This window comes from Macaca thibetana, chromosome 15 (assembly GCF_024542745.1).
Source record: "Macaca thibetana thibetana isolate TM-01 chromosome 15, ASM2454274v1, whole genome shotgun sequence".
Taxonomy (NCBI): Eukaryota; Metazoa; Chordata; class Mammalia; order Primates; family Cercopithecidae; genus Macaca; species Macaca thibetana.
In genome coordinates, this window is record NC_065592.1 from 55,002,948 (window position 1) to 55,017,019 (window position 14,072).

The 14,072-nt window shown below is 36.1% G+C and overlaps 1 protein-coding gene across 1 annotated transcript; it reads left to right on the forward strand.

Moving 5' to 3' along the window:
* Positions 1 to 279: 279 nt before the first annotated feature.
* Positions 280 to 2,146, forward strand: TUSC1 (tumor suppressor candidate 1). The gene has a single exon (XM_050760531.1). The coding sequence runs from the start codon at positions 799 to 801 to the stop codon at positions 1,432 to 1,434; it is 636 nt and encodes a 211-aa protein (XP_050616488.1). The 5' UTR covers positions 280 to 798; the 3' UTR covers positions 1,435 to 2,146.
* Positions 2,147 to 14,072: the final 11,926 nt, after the last annotated feature.

The window sequence follows — 14,072 nt, forward strand, 5'->3', positions numbered from 1 at the left end:
CCCTACAAGAAGGTATGATTCAAATGAGATGTTCATACTTGATCCCAGAAACTTTGGAACGAAGTATTCAGTTTCTTCAATAAACAGAGCACATCTTGTTTCATGTTTTGGGGGTTGGCCAGAACAAGTCAACTAAGTATGACCTAGTTTCTATAGAGTTCTGAACAATTTAAAAAGTGAATTCCTGGCCGTTCACAAATTGGGAACTGACTGCATTCTTTGGAGAGCTAGGTGTTTCCACTGGGGAACCCCCATGACAGGTACTCAGCCCAATTCTGTTGAACGTTTTATTAAACATAGGAGTGGGTTAAACCACTGGGTTTTAAATGAAGTACTTAGAGCTTTTCAACTTGCCCCATAGCTTTGTCCCAGAACTGATCATTCTATTATCATTAGTTTTGAGAATGCCGTGTAAAGCACTGTTGGTTGCGCTCTGGAGCGGGCGAGGACGGCTTGTTCCTGCAGTGCCCGGGCATGCACGGAAGCGCCCTGGCAGAACTCAGCTGAGTATACACGCTTTTTCCCGCGCAGCCGGAGAGCTGAACAGCAAAGCGCTTCCCGAGAAATTGTGTGTCAGCACAGCCTGGAGATAGCAGGCCCAGGGGGCAGCTCCACCACAGGAGACAGGACACGCCTCAGCCTGGGCAAATTCCCGGCCTCCTTTGGCTCTAAGCCAGCAGCCGCCGCCCGCCACCTCCTCTCCTCCTCCGCCGTCACCCCGGCCGCCCTGCCGGCCCCGAACTTGCCCGCGCCTGGGCGCGCGGCCCCTCAGCCCGCGGGGCTGGCGGCGCGGTTGGGATGGGACCGATGTGGCGCATGCGTGGTGGCGCCACTAGGCGCGGGAGTTGCTGCGGCGGGGACGGTACTGTGGCCAGCCGAGGGCCAGGCCGCTCGGGCCGGACTCGTGGGGGTGGCAACAGCAGCAGCGGCGGCGGCGTGGGCTGGCGAGGCCGCGCGGACGGCGCCCGACAGCAGCTGGAAGAGCGGTTTGCCGACCTGGCGGCGAGCCACTTGGAGGCCATCCGTGCGCGGGACGAGTGGGACCGGCAGAACGCGCGGCTGCGTCAGGAGAACGCTCGCCTGCGGCTCGAGAACCGGCGGCTGAAGCGCGAGAACCGCAGCCTCTTCCGTCAGGCTTTGCGGCTCCCCGGCGAAGGCGGCGACGGGACGCCCGCGGAGGCGCTCCGGGTCCCTGAAGAGGCCAGCACGAACCGGAGGGCTACAGACAGCGGCCCAGAGGACGAGCCGGGCAGCCCCAGGGCCCTGAGGGCCCGACTTGAGAAGCTGGAGGCCATGTACCGCCGGGCCCTGCTGCAGCTGCACCTCGAGCAGCGGGGACCACGTACGAGCGGGGACAAGGAGGAGCACCCTCTACAGGAACCTGCCTCCGGCTTCCGCTCCCAGGACTCGGAGCCCTCCGGGTCCTGGCTGTAGCCGAGGCCGCAGCCAGAGAGAGGCGGGGCCTCGAGCGGGCCCCTCCTCCTCTGTTCCCGGCGCCCCCCACCTCGCGCACGCCCTGGCCCGCGCCCTGCCCGCGGATACCTTGGACGACGGTGCCCTCCCGCCCTCGCCAGCGGACACTTACAGGTGGCGCTTGGCCATCCGCTTGGCGGAGGTCGAGTGGGTGCAAGGGCCCTCGGGACCTCCCACATGTACAGTTCCCCTACCTCTTGCCCTGGCTAGTTTCCCTGGAGAGAGGCCTAGCCAACAAGGAAGGGACGGATTTTAAAACAGCAAGAACTGGGTGCCAAGAAACATTTCATATTCCCTGAACTTTTCTAGATGTTGTGAGAACCTGTTGTACTTTTTTTCCCTGTATTTTGGTTCTGAGGGATGAGTAATGCGTTTTTAATTGGTTGAGTTTGTACATCATTCAATCCCCTAAAGCCTTCAGCTATTCTCTCTTATGTGGCCAACATTTTAATAAGTACAGTGTTTGCTTTTATAAGTCGGTGTTACTTGGATGTCCTATAAAATACCCAATTTTTATAAAGATGATATTTATAACCTAGGAACTCATGCCTGCCTTGGCTGCAGTCCCTGTACATCTAATATATACTGATTTGTTTGCCCCCAGAGAATTTTTAAAGTATCTGCCTATATCGTGATCTTTTGAAATGGTCAATAAATCTGGTGCATTAAAAATCATCTGAAAGGTTCCAACGAGCATTATTTGAAGTGTGTTAAATTTTTATATTTTTTTAAAAGATACCTTTGTGAATATACTAATTTAAATGTAGTTTTAGTTGTCCTTTGTAAACTATCATGTTCTTTTAGATTTATGTAACAGTTATCTTTTAAAATAATCTAAAGATTAGATAGTCTAAAAGTTATTTTAATCTTTAATATTCGATTAGCTTAATTAGTACGTAATTTACCTTATTTTGACTAAGGACTTCTAATAAATTATAAATTACTTGTATATCAAAAGCTCCTCCAACAAAGTGATGGAAGTCTCAGTTGTTATTTCAATGGCACAAAAAAGTGAGTAGTTTAGGGATAAATGTCCTAAAATTACTTTTATTGCGCTTCATTAGTAACACTTTTGCCAACTAAGTAATGAAGAGGATACCATTGTACCTGATAAAAAATCATGGGTCTAAGAGTGTTTCAATGATGGAAAACATTTCATGGGAAAAAAATCATGAAGAGAATTGTCAGGGGAATAAAATATACTAGTTATAGCATAGTCCAAAAGTTTTAAATATTATATATTACAAAACAAAGTACCAGGAAAACAAGTTTTGTGATTTGTCTAGTTCTGGGTTTTGAAGACACTGTATTTTGCTTAAAGGTAATTGATATTCAGATGTGAATATTAGAATCTTCTCCAATGGCCAAAAAATATAAGAAGGAACTTGATGAGAAGACGTAGGTATATGAAAATAAGTTATATTCCCCTTGACTTCATTTTCTAAGAGTGAAAGAAATACAGTGATGTACTACCTAACTGACATTTCAGTCAGGGATGGACTGCTTATATGATGATGGCCCGTAAGATTATAATACTGTATTTTTATTGCACATTTCTATGTGTAGACGTGTTTAAATACGCAACTACCATTGCGTTGTAATTGCCAGCAGTATTCAGTACAATAACATGCTTCCAAACTTGTAGCCTAGCAGGAATGGGCTCTACCATATAGCCTGGGTATGTACTAGGGTATACCTTCTAAGTTTGTGTAGGTACACTGTAATGTTCACATAACGAAATTGCCTAGTGATGCATTTCTCAGAACACATCCCATTGTTAAGAGACCCATGTCTGTAAAACATGTTTAGGAGGCAGTAGGAATTGGAGAACAGAAAAACGTTTGTCCACCTTACTGCTATTAAATTGTAACTTAAGGCTTAAATCTTAGTATTCCCATTTGTAAAATGAACGTAAGGTCTACCTCAAAATGTTACAAAAATGTTATTGAGATAATATAAGCAAAATGCCTGCTTCAAAGTAAGTTCAATATCTGTGAGAATTATAATCCAAAGTGTGAAAATTGTAGATGCATATTTTTCTTACACTTTTCCGTTGCTTTCTGTATCTTGCTTCTCTATGACTTTAGAAGTATTAGCAAAAATATATAAATTTAGAATAAATTGACATTTTTTACTTCTTAGAAGCAAATAGAAGAGAGAAAAACCTATATAATAAGAATAATGAAATATGTTTTAAAAAAATTGCCACATGTCACAAAATTGGGGATATTTAACCAACCAAATTATTTAGTTTACATAGTTCTTAACCACTTTTTGTCTTAAAATTATATACATATGAATGAATGCTAAAAATTGTAAATGTTACTTGTGAAAACATTTTTATAATGGAATGTAAGTGCGCGCACACACACACACACACACACACACACACAAATGAGGGTAACTTTTGAGCATAATTCCTAAAAGGCATTGCAAATTCTGAAAACAAAATGCTCATAAGTTGAGTTAAAGCTAATGTTTATTTCAAGCTCGATGAAGTTCTCTGCTGATAACTGGTAAAGCATCATGTAGTAATGTGAAAGAGGTTTTGTTATATCACAATATGTAGCAATTAAAGAATTGGGTAAAGTTGATTTTAGAAAAGCCTCTCGTAGAGGAGGCTTTAAAATCTAAAGTTGATTTTAGAAAGGATATATACAATGATATCCTCTTCATTACTTAGTTGTCAAGTGTAATTCATTAATGAAGTGCAATAAAAGTGAACAGGACATTTATCGCTAATCTAGAAATTTTAGTTTGATCTAGGGTGCATTTTGATCTAAAATAAACAAAAACTACAGTGTACCATACCTGATTACAATGACATTTTCTTTTCATTCTTTCAGATTATTTGTACAATGAAAAGAGGGCTTACAGTTTATAGAAATAAGTGACAAAAATGTGTATCTTCTTAGCAAGTGAATTTAGCGAGGGGGGATTGGCATGTTTTAATAAACTTTTTTTTATGGTTGCTACTCACAAAAGTACACTTTATCATATCTTGTACAAAAATTAGAAAATGAATCAAAGCAATATAAAAGGAGTACTTATGTAGATCATAGAATAAGCTTTTTTTTGCTAAACATCTTGAATATTATGAATATTTGAAAAATATTTGAAAACTTTTTGTCATGTTTAAATATTCTTAGACATAGTTTTGCCAATTCACAAGTATTGCCATGATAAAGATAATATCAAGGTATTTAATAAATTAAATTAACAGTATATACTGAAAAATTATTAGCATCCTGCCCTTGATCCCAGTGCCAAAAGACCATTTTCTCTTTTGCTAGATTTTTAGCAAAAGGATAGATTTTTACTGAGAATTTGTCACAAAATGTTTGGAAAATCTTCATGAATGGCAAAATTTTTTATATTTCTATTTAGTGATGAATTGATTAAAAATTCTAATTTTTTCTAGTATAAACTTGTTTTTTGAGTATCTAATGTGTCACCAGATACGCAAGTAGTATATATATATATATGAATTTTCAATGCATAGTATCCTTTTCCATTGGTGTAAAAGTGATAATGTATATTAAAAAGCTTTAAAAAGTCATTTAATTATGGTATTTTGTAAGCTAATCTTATTCCTGATAATTGGGTAAAGCCTAACATTTTTCTTAAATCATTTAATTCTCTTATCCAATCCATTATTTGCCCCTATTAGAATTGATACACAATTTCCTTGACCTTACATTTTTCTGTATTTTCTTTAACTCTAATTTGTATCATTTTAAGCATGTAACCTCTATTGTATTTTAAACTTATTGACTTTGTCATTAGTTATGGTGAAGACTGTTGCTATAAAAAGAAACCCAACAATTAAGTAGCTATAAAAAACAACTATTTTTTCTCTAACAAAATACTCTAATTAGGGTGCTTAAGGATGTCAGGAAGCTGTGCCCATATGATCATTTGTGGTCTCAGACTCCTTCTGTGTTGTGCCTCTGCCTTGCCTTTGCTTCACCTGTATGGTAGAAACAGATTACCATACCCAGGTTTCAGTCTATGAGAATAGTAACTAGAAATGAGAGGCAGCATACCCAGATCTGAAAATGACATAAATCTCTCCCCTCACGTTCTGTCAGTACAACATCATTACATCACCATTCAACTTCAAAGGAGGCTAAAAAATGTAATTAAGTTGTATAATCTTTGGTCCAGCTATAATTTCATTATAACAGAAGAATGGGAGAACAGATTTTTATGGACAACCACCTTAAATGGAGGCTGTCATCTATTTAGAATTTTAAAATATTTTATGTCTTAGTATAGTATATTTGAAACTACATAATGTAGTTAAAAATAAAAATATAGTATGATTGCTTTGTAGACTGAAAAAAAAATCTGACTTTTTAAATTCACCTATGCACTATTCTTATGAATACAAAACATCAGATATTGCTTTGTATTTAAAATAAGTAAGGAAATATAGCTAGTAAATTTTGTATAGGACATCCCTGTAAGTATGAACTATCTGTAAAAATTGTATATTATAAATATATGGGGTTTAGAGCCTATAAGTAGTAAGCATTATTCTATTATGTGTGTATATCTAAATGAAAAACTTGAGGGGAAACGTATTTTGTTCGTCTTATCTATTATGTACCACAATTCTACAACTTTTATAGCTGAAAGAGACCTTACAGGTTTTAGCCCAGCATCCTTTAAACTTTTTTTGTCAACAACTTTGAAGAAATTCACATCTTACATAGCATGCTAGTTGAGTATTCTTCATTCATTTATTAAGAATAGTTAACCAAAATTGAATGTGAATGCTCAATAATTAAGTCTAATAGAACCATTTAACTCTAAAACGTAAACATTTGGCTTGTGAGTGATTGAAAATCAATTTGTTGATCAACCCTAAACAAAATTTAAATTTTGCTAAATATTGTGCTATAGAGAAGGCTATGACCTCTTCACTTGCCCTCTTGAATATGTACATGTGTAGGGATGCTTCAGTTTTTCAGAGTATAATTAGTACACTTAAATATACTTGTATGATAAAACAATATAGTTTATACCTATTTACTTGTGCTATCCTTCTCAGTATCAGTCTGTTAATTACAATTTCTTTAAACATAACTAATTTCTGTGTGTTAACGTTCACTGTGCTACATTTCAGGATTCAACTAATTCCAAGATTAAACTTGGTCTTCAAAAGTTCTGGAAGCTTTACTGGTGGATAGTAGAATACTATTATAATCCTATTATATTTAAAAATTTTCAATATTTTAAATAAATTGCAATGATCACATATTAATGTTAATGATACTAAGTTGTATTAATATGTCCTTTGCTGATTCCTTACGTTTCTAAGTATGTTGTTTAAAATAACATACAAAAATAGAAGGAATGTGCTTAGAAATAGAATGAGCACAGAAACAAAGAGTTGAAGACGGCTGGTTCAAAACCGGAAGGAGATAAAATACGACAACAAGATAGGATATCTTAATTAGATGGGACTGCTATAACAAAATATCATAAACTGGGTGGCTTATAAACAAGATAAATGTATTTCTCACTGTTTTGGAGCCTGGAAATATGAGATGAGCATGCCAGTAGACTAGGGTTCCAGTGAGGGCCCTCTTCCGGGTTGCAGACTGCTTATTTTAACCTCAATATCTGAAACAGAGAGCTCTGGTCTCCTCTTTCCATATATGGTCACTAATCTCATTCTTAGGGCTCTAGTCTTATGACCTAATTATCTCTTAGGGGCTACACCTCCAAATACCATCACATTGGGAATAGAGTTTCAACATATGAACTTTGTTGGTGACATAAACACTTAGTCCACTGCATAACATGATGCTGAGCAAATGTACTAGGGTTTTCTTTACTCCAAAATATGTTCATTGAAATACTACCTTAATTTTCCCATTAAGATACCAACAATATGCAATACATTTACACTATCTTATATGGCTAAACTAAGAAAATATTAAAATCTATCTCAGCAACTATCTGAAAATCTATATCCCCATATCTTTAAACCAGCACTGTAAACTAATGTTCTTGGATGGTGGCCAGAACTAACATATCTGCAGTTGTCCAAGTCAGACAGCTGGGACTATCGATACCACTATCTTATATATTCTTTTAAAAATTCTATGTGTTTGTGTATGTGTGCACGCATGAATACGAATGCTCATGTGCAAACAAACACAAGAATTTATACACACTGTGTAGATTCCCCACACACCCATGAGCAGAAAATATTAGTTGGACATCATTCCAAATCAAGACCTTACTAGGTACTTCATTCCTCTTACTGGTTTAGACTAGCTTTTGCTCTTAATAGTAATGCTACATTAAATATATATGTATGTTTCTTATTTCATATTTATACAAATGTCTCTGTAATAAATTTATATAAATGTGTTTTTGTTTTTAAAAGCTTGCAGATTTTTATTGCAAAAGAGACTACCAAACTGCTCTCTGCAGAGTGTGTACCAATTACATTTCACCCAAAAATCTTTGAGATGCCTGTTTTCCGATATTCTTACCACATGGTGTAGTACCAAATGTTCATTTTGCTTATATGACAGTTGGAAAACTTAATCACATTGTAAGTTTTAAATTACATGTCTCCTATTACAACTGAGATTAAGCTAGGATCACCATTTGGTAAAATTTTAGAGGTTGAGATTCATGTAGATTATACCTAAGGAAATTTATATTTCCTTTAATGTGAACTTATTTTTTTGTAGGAGTGATATGTAAGTATTTTTTTCTGAAATCTTCTGAATGTATGCTGCTTTTAATCTATAAATGTCAATGTGGTCACATTTTCAGTCGTTTATTATTTTTGGATTTATGTAAGAGTTACATATACACTATATATCTTTATCTAATTTATCTGGAATTATTTTGATGTTAATTTTGGTATAGAGATCCAAATGTATTTTTATATCAAAAGGATATCTGTTGATCATCGTTGATTAATTTATCCTTTCCTTAATAAAATGTAATGTTACCTTAATTGTATACTAATCTTCTAGGTATAATTGTTTATTATTTCTGTTTATTACTTATTTTGTTCTATGAATCTATTCATATAGCTGTATCATATTGCTTAATCACTATAACTTTATAAAATATTTCAATCTATAGTAATGTTAATGCCCCTCAGTACTCTTTGTTAGTAAAAATTTTCTTAATTTTGCATGTTTTTAGATGAAAGCTTTACAATATTCTAAAACAAAATGTCTTAGGCTGAGTGCGGTGGCATATGCCTATAATCTCAATGCTTTGAGAGGCCAAAGCAAGAGCATTGCTTGAGCCCGGGAGTTTGAGACCAGCCTGGGCAACATAGGGAGACACTGTCTCTACAAAAAAAAATTAAAAATTAACTGGGCATGATGGTATGCACCTGTGGTCTTAGCTATTCAGGAGGCTGAGGTGGGAGGATTGTTTGAGCCTGGGAGGCTGAGGCTGCAGTGAGCTGTGATGGCACCACTGCACTCCAGCCTGGGTGACAGTGTAAAACCCTTCCTCAAACAAACAACTCCAACATGTGTTGTTGATATTTTAATCTGGATGCAATTAAATGTAAGATTTTAGAGATAACTGACATCGATAATAGTGAATGTATCCATCCAAAAACAGGTTATGTCTCTGTATTTGTTCAAATCTTGTTTTCTTTCTCACTCACAAGCTTGTGAAATTTTCTTCATATGGCTCGTGAGCATTTTAATTAATTTTATCACTAAATATTCTAGCTTTCTTGTTGCTAATACAAATGGTATCTTTTCTATATTATACCTTCTGATTCATTGTTTAAATTTAGCACTATAGAAGAAAACTATTTTAAAGATTTACATTCAGCCAAATTGCTGAATTATCTTATTATTTAAGCTAATTTTTAAAGTTATATTTAATTTTTTTAGGCCTAAAATTATAACTTTTTCCAGTATAAATGTTTTACTTTATTTTTTTCCAATTTTTAGACTTTTTTCTTCTGTGATCTTATGATTCTCATTTTCAATTTCACTGGCTAACACGTCCAGAAAAAAAGAAAATTAAGTAATGGTGGTGAATAACGAAAAATGTTTCTGACATTAATAGGAATGTTTCTTGCTTTCTCTATTAAGAACGATGTGACTACTCTGTTATTTCCTAATTTTGTAGTCTTTATCATAACTATGGTTATATACTTATTCCGTAAAAGTTTTTTTTTTCACTTTTGTTACAGAACAGTTTAAATAGTAATGGAGTATATATTTTGGTAAATTTCACATGTGGGGCTTTTTGGGATAGATTGATTATTTTGGGAGGCACAGAGTAGATCTTTCAAAATTTGCCTACTTATTTGGTGAAAATGTATTTCTTTACAAACTTGGCTCAAGTTGACTAAAGACAGCAATGTACAAGTAGGCCCTCTTTATCTGGTTGTACATCCACGAATTTAAAAAATGACAAATTGAATATTTGGAAAAAATAAAAAATAACAATACAACAATAAAAATAATACAAATAAAAATACAGTATAATTATTTACATACATTTATATTGTATTAGATATTATAAGTAATTTAGAGATGATTTAAATTATACAGGAGGATGTGTGTAGGTTACATGCAAAAACTATGGCATTTTATATAAGACACTTGAGCATCTGCAGGTTTTGGCATCCTGGCATGAGGGTGGGGAGGTCCTGCAACCAATCCTGTGGATGCTGGAGGACAACTGTATGTTCTTTGGTTAAGAGAGAAGTTCTCCCTCTCTGTTGCTGAACTCAGTAGTGCCCTGGCAGCTTTCATACGATCTTAGGAATGGTAGCATGGGGAGCTGGAAGAAAACTTATTTCTTAAAAACATCATCGCACCTTTGTTTGTGTCTGGAGTTTATTCTACTTTTGGGCTTCCAGCTATGTGAGAAAATATATTTTCATATTGTTTAAGCCAGTCTGAGTTAGGGAATTTTCTTAATATGAGTCAAAATGGAATATTATATAGCAATGAGAATGAACACTACAATGACACACCAAAATACAGGTGTCTCACACACATAAAGAAAAGAAGCCAGACACACAAAAAATACTGTTACTCAATTTATAGAGTACAAAACAGTTAACACTTATCTATGATATGAGAAATCAGGATAGTGGATGTTCTTTGGTAAGCAGAGACACTGACAGGAAAGGTACATAAGAATGACTTCCAAAAAAATTAGAACCTATAGAAGAAAAAAATATTCCTGAGATGTGTCTTATTATAACATATTTATAACCATTTAGTATCTTTTGGTGCAGGGCTCGGTAAGAAGACTAGAGGAATGGGATGGAGAACTCAGAACTATGCCCACATATATTTGAAAACTTAATTTATGAAAGAATTGCCTTTGAGGTTTACTGGAATCAAGATGAACTTGTCAATAGAAGTGCTATAAAAATAGATTACCCCTATGGGAAAAAAATTATTTTTGCCCTTTACCTCACATCAAATACATACTTTTTAACTTAGATTAAAGTCTTAAATTTGAAAGATAATGTTTGATAAAATTCTAGGAAACAATATTGGAGAATATCTTTATGATCCATAATGAAAAAACATTCCTTAAACAACACATACCTGAAACCAAGAGATTATGTATTCAACCAATAAAAATAAATTATGTTCTCAAAAGCCAGCACAAATTGAGTGGAATGTGAACTGGATGAATATAATTGAAAAATATAAAATGGGTAAAAATCTAATATCTAGAAATGTTGAGAACTAGTGTAAGTCAAATAAAAAATAGAAAGTCATCCCCGTACAGAAAAAGACAAAAGGCTTAACAAGTCTTTTATATTAGAGAATAACTGCAGAGCCAATAAGCCTATGGAAAGGGTTTCCAATTAATATTCATATAACATTAAACTTAGGTATCCCATCTCTTGTAGTCAATAACTTAAATACTCAGCATTTGCCTAATGACTGAAGATAAATCAAAACCTAGAAGTCATTGTGGTATGGTTTGACAGTGTCCCCACCCAAATCTCATCTTGAATTGTAAATCCCACAATTCCCATGTGTCACAGGAGGGACTCAGTAGAAGGTAATTGAATCATGAGGGCGGGTCTTTCTCATGCTGATCACGCATAGTGAATAAGTCTCAGGAGACCTGATGGTTTTAAAAAGAGGAGTTCTCCTGCACAAACTCTTTCTTTTTGCCTACCACCATCCATGTAACACGTAACTTGCTCCTCCTTGCCTTCCACCGTGACGGTGAGGTCTCCCCAGCTGTGTGGAATTATAAATCCATTTAAAAACTGTTTTTCTTTCCAGTCTCAGGTATGTCTTTATTAGCAGTGTGAAAATGGACTAATACACATTCTGAACATCTTCTCTAATGGTTCTTATATTTAAATGGTTATCAAATCCTATAATTTTTGACTCAAAAATGTCTGTTACAGTTTTTCCTTTATCATTTTGGAACTATGTTATCTTTAAGGACTTTCGAGTTTTATTTCCTATAAGGTGATCATTGAGAAAGACCAATTTATTTTAGTTCAGAGGATAAACTGAGGTATATGTTACAGACCAATAATTTTCAAAGTAGGGCAGGCAGGCTCTGCTATGATGGCTCATGTCTTTAACCCCAGCACTTTGGGAGGCAGAGCGGGGAGGATCGCTAGAGCTCAGGAGGTCAAGACCAGCCTGGGCAACATAGGGAGATCCTGTTTCTACAAAATATTTAAAAATCAACTTGGTGTGGTTGTGTACACCTGTAGTCTCAGCTACTGAAGAGGCTGAGGTGGAAGGATCGTTTGAGCCTGGCAGATCGAGGCTGCAGTGAGCAGTGATCACACCATGGCTCTGTGGCCTAGGTGACACAGCAAGACCCTATCTCAAAAATTAAAAAAAAAAAAAAAAAAAAAAAAAAGGGAGGGCAATCATGTATATCAGGGCAGAGGGGAAAAAAATTAGATCTTCTATTTTCATTTATTTTTATCTTATTTTTTAAACGTATTCTTTTTGGTTATGTTCTTAGTATAGCAAATTATATATACATTTTGATATTGTTACCCACACAACAGGTGGTTTTGGTCACTTGGCAGGTCACAGCCCAACGATCACAACCAAAGAGGATTTAGCAAGGGGATTTTATTATTTGCAACAAGTAGGAAAACACCAGGGAGAGCTTCCAAATAAGTGCCTCCCAGGACAGTGGGGGTGAGTCAAGTTTTAAAAGCATACAGCAATGAGGCATGATCTGACTGGATCTTGCAATGAGGTGATTCTGGTAGGCATGATCTGACTGGATCCTGCTAGGGTTTTACGCCATCTGATTGGATCCGGAATCCTGCCCTACAGTGTCTGCTTCTTAACTGAATTATTTATTCAGTTCCTGTTTCTTGGTTAGAGCACTTAGGTTCTTCCTCCCCCCGACCCCCTGCCTATGTTCTTGCATACTGGGTTCATCTGGACATGCTTACCTTACAGATCTTCAGCCTGAGGGTCTATAGCAACTGCAAAACAGTTCTCAGCTTTGTTACCATAAAGGTAAATAAGATTGGTCTGATGTGGCTACAGTATGTGCTCACAGATATTTTATAGAGTCAAAAGAAAGCTACACTGGGAGTCAGAAAGCTCAGTTGATGTGTTTGTCTTTTATTAGGTTTAGACCTTAGGAATGTTATTTAATCTCTCTATACAATTTTTCAAGTATAAAAATTGGAAAACAATGTATCCCAAATATATATACAATAAGGTTTGTTATGAGACTTAAATTAGATATTATATCTGTACTTGCACTTTAGTTTTTAAAGTATAATACCAAGGAAAGAAAATTATTATTTCTAGGGAATAATTTCTTCATGTCCCTTGGTTTTTAGGACAGAAAGTATTAGTCATTACAATTATGTTGGATTTTTATTTGATTTGTCCTCCTGACTGCTTCTTAAGGTTGAGAATGAATTTCTCAGAATTTTTGGGTGTATATTTCTTTGCTCAGCCTTTTATATATTTCAGGTGAGAACCTAGGGCAAGTTTGTGTCTGTCAAGTACAAGAAGGCTACCAAGTTAACTTGCAAATCTCAAAGGTTATGTTATTGAATCTATGTGCCTCACAACATTTTCTGAGAAAAATAAAAGCACTTTTATGCTTTTAATAAGGCACATCAGTAATACTAATAATTCTAAGACTTGAAAACATCTGACTGTGAAGCTGATTATGTACTCAAGCGGAAAGCTGCAATCAAAAAAGGTTTCTGAATCCACTTTCTTCTACAGTGTTTTAAAAAATATTATTGATGCAGATGTTGAATTTCTTTAAAAAATGCAAAATAATTGGATCTGAAAACTCCTTTTAACTAAAAAGTTTTCACATTTTTTTACAAAACCAATATCTTTCTTGATAAAATAAATACTTATAAATTATTCTTCTGAAGCTGAGGTTCAGCAGCCTAAAAGCAAAGTCAAGTGATAATAAAATGTCCAAGACATGACTACCAGATATTAAACCTTTGCCTTCCATATTCAGTCTCCATCCTCTTTACCCTAGTCTGCATTTATATATTACTGACCCCCCTTGCTTCTTGGGTTGCAGGGCAAAGTTGGCTTCTGGTTAGTTTAGGCCATTAGGAAAAACTAACATGAGAAGATGTGATG

Coding starts and splice junctions, on each gene's coding strand:
- TUSC1 (XM_050760531.1), top strand. CDS start 799: ATGGGACCGATGTGGCGCATGCGTGGTGGCGCCACTAGGCGCGGGAGT.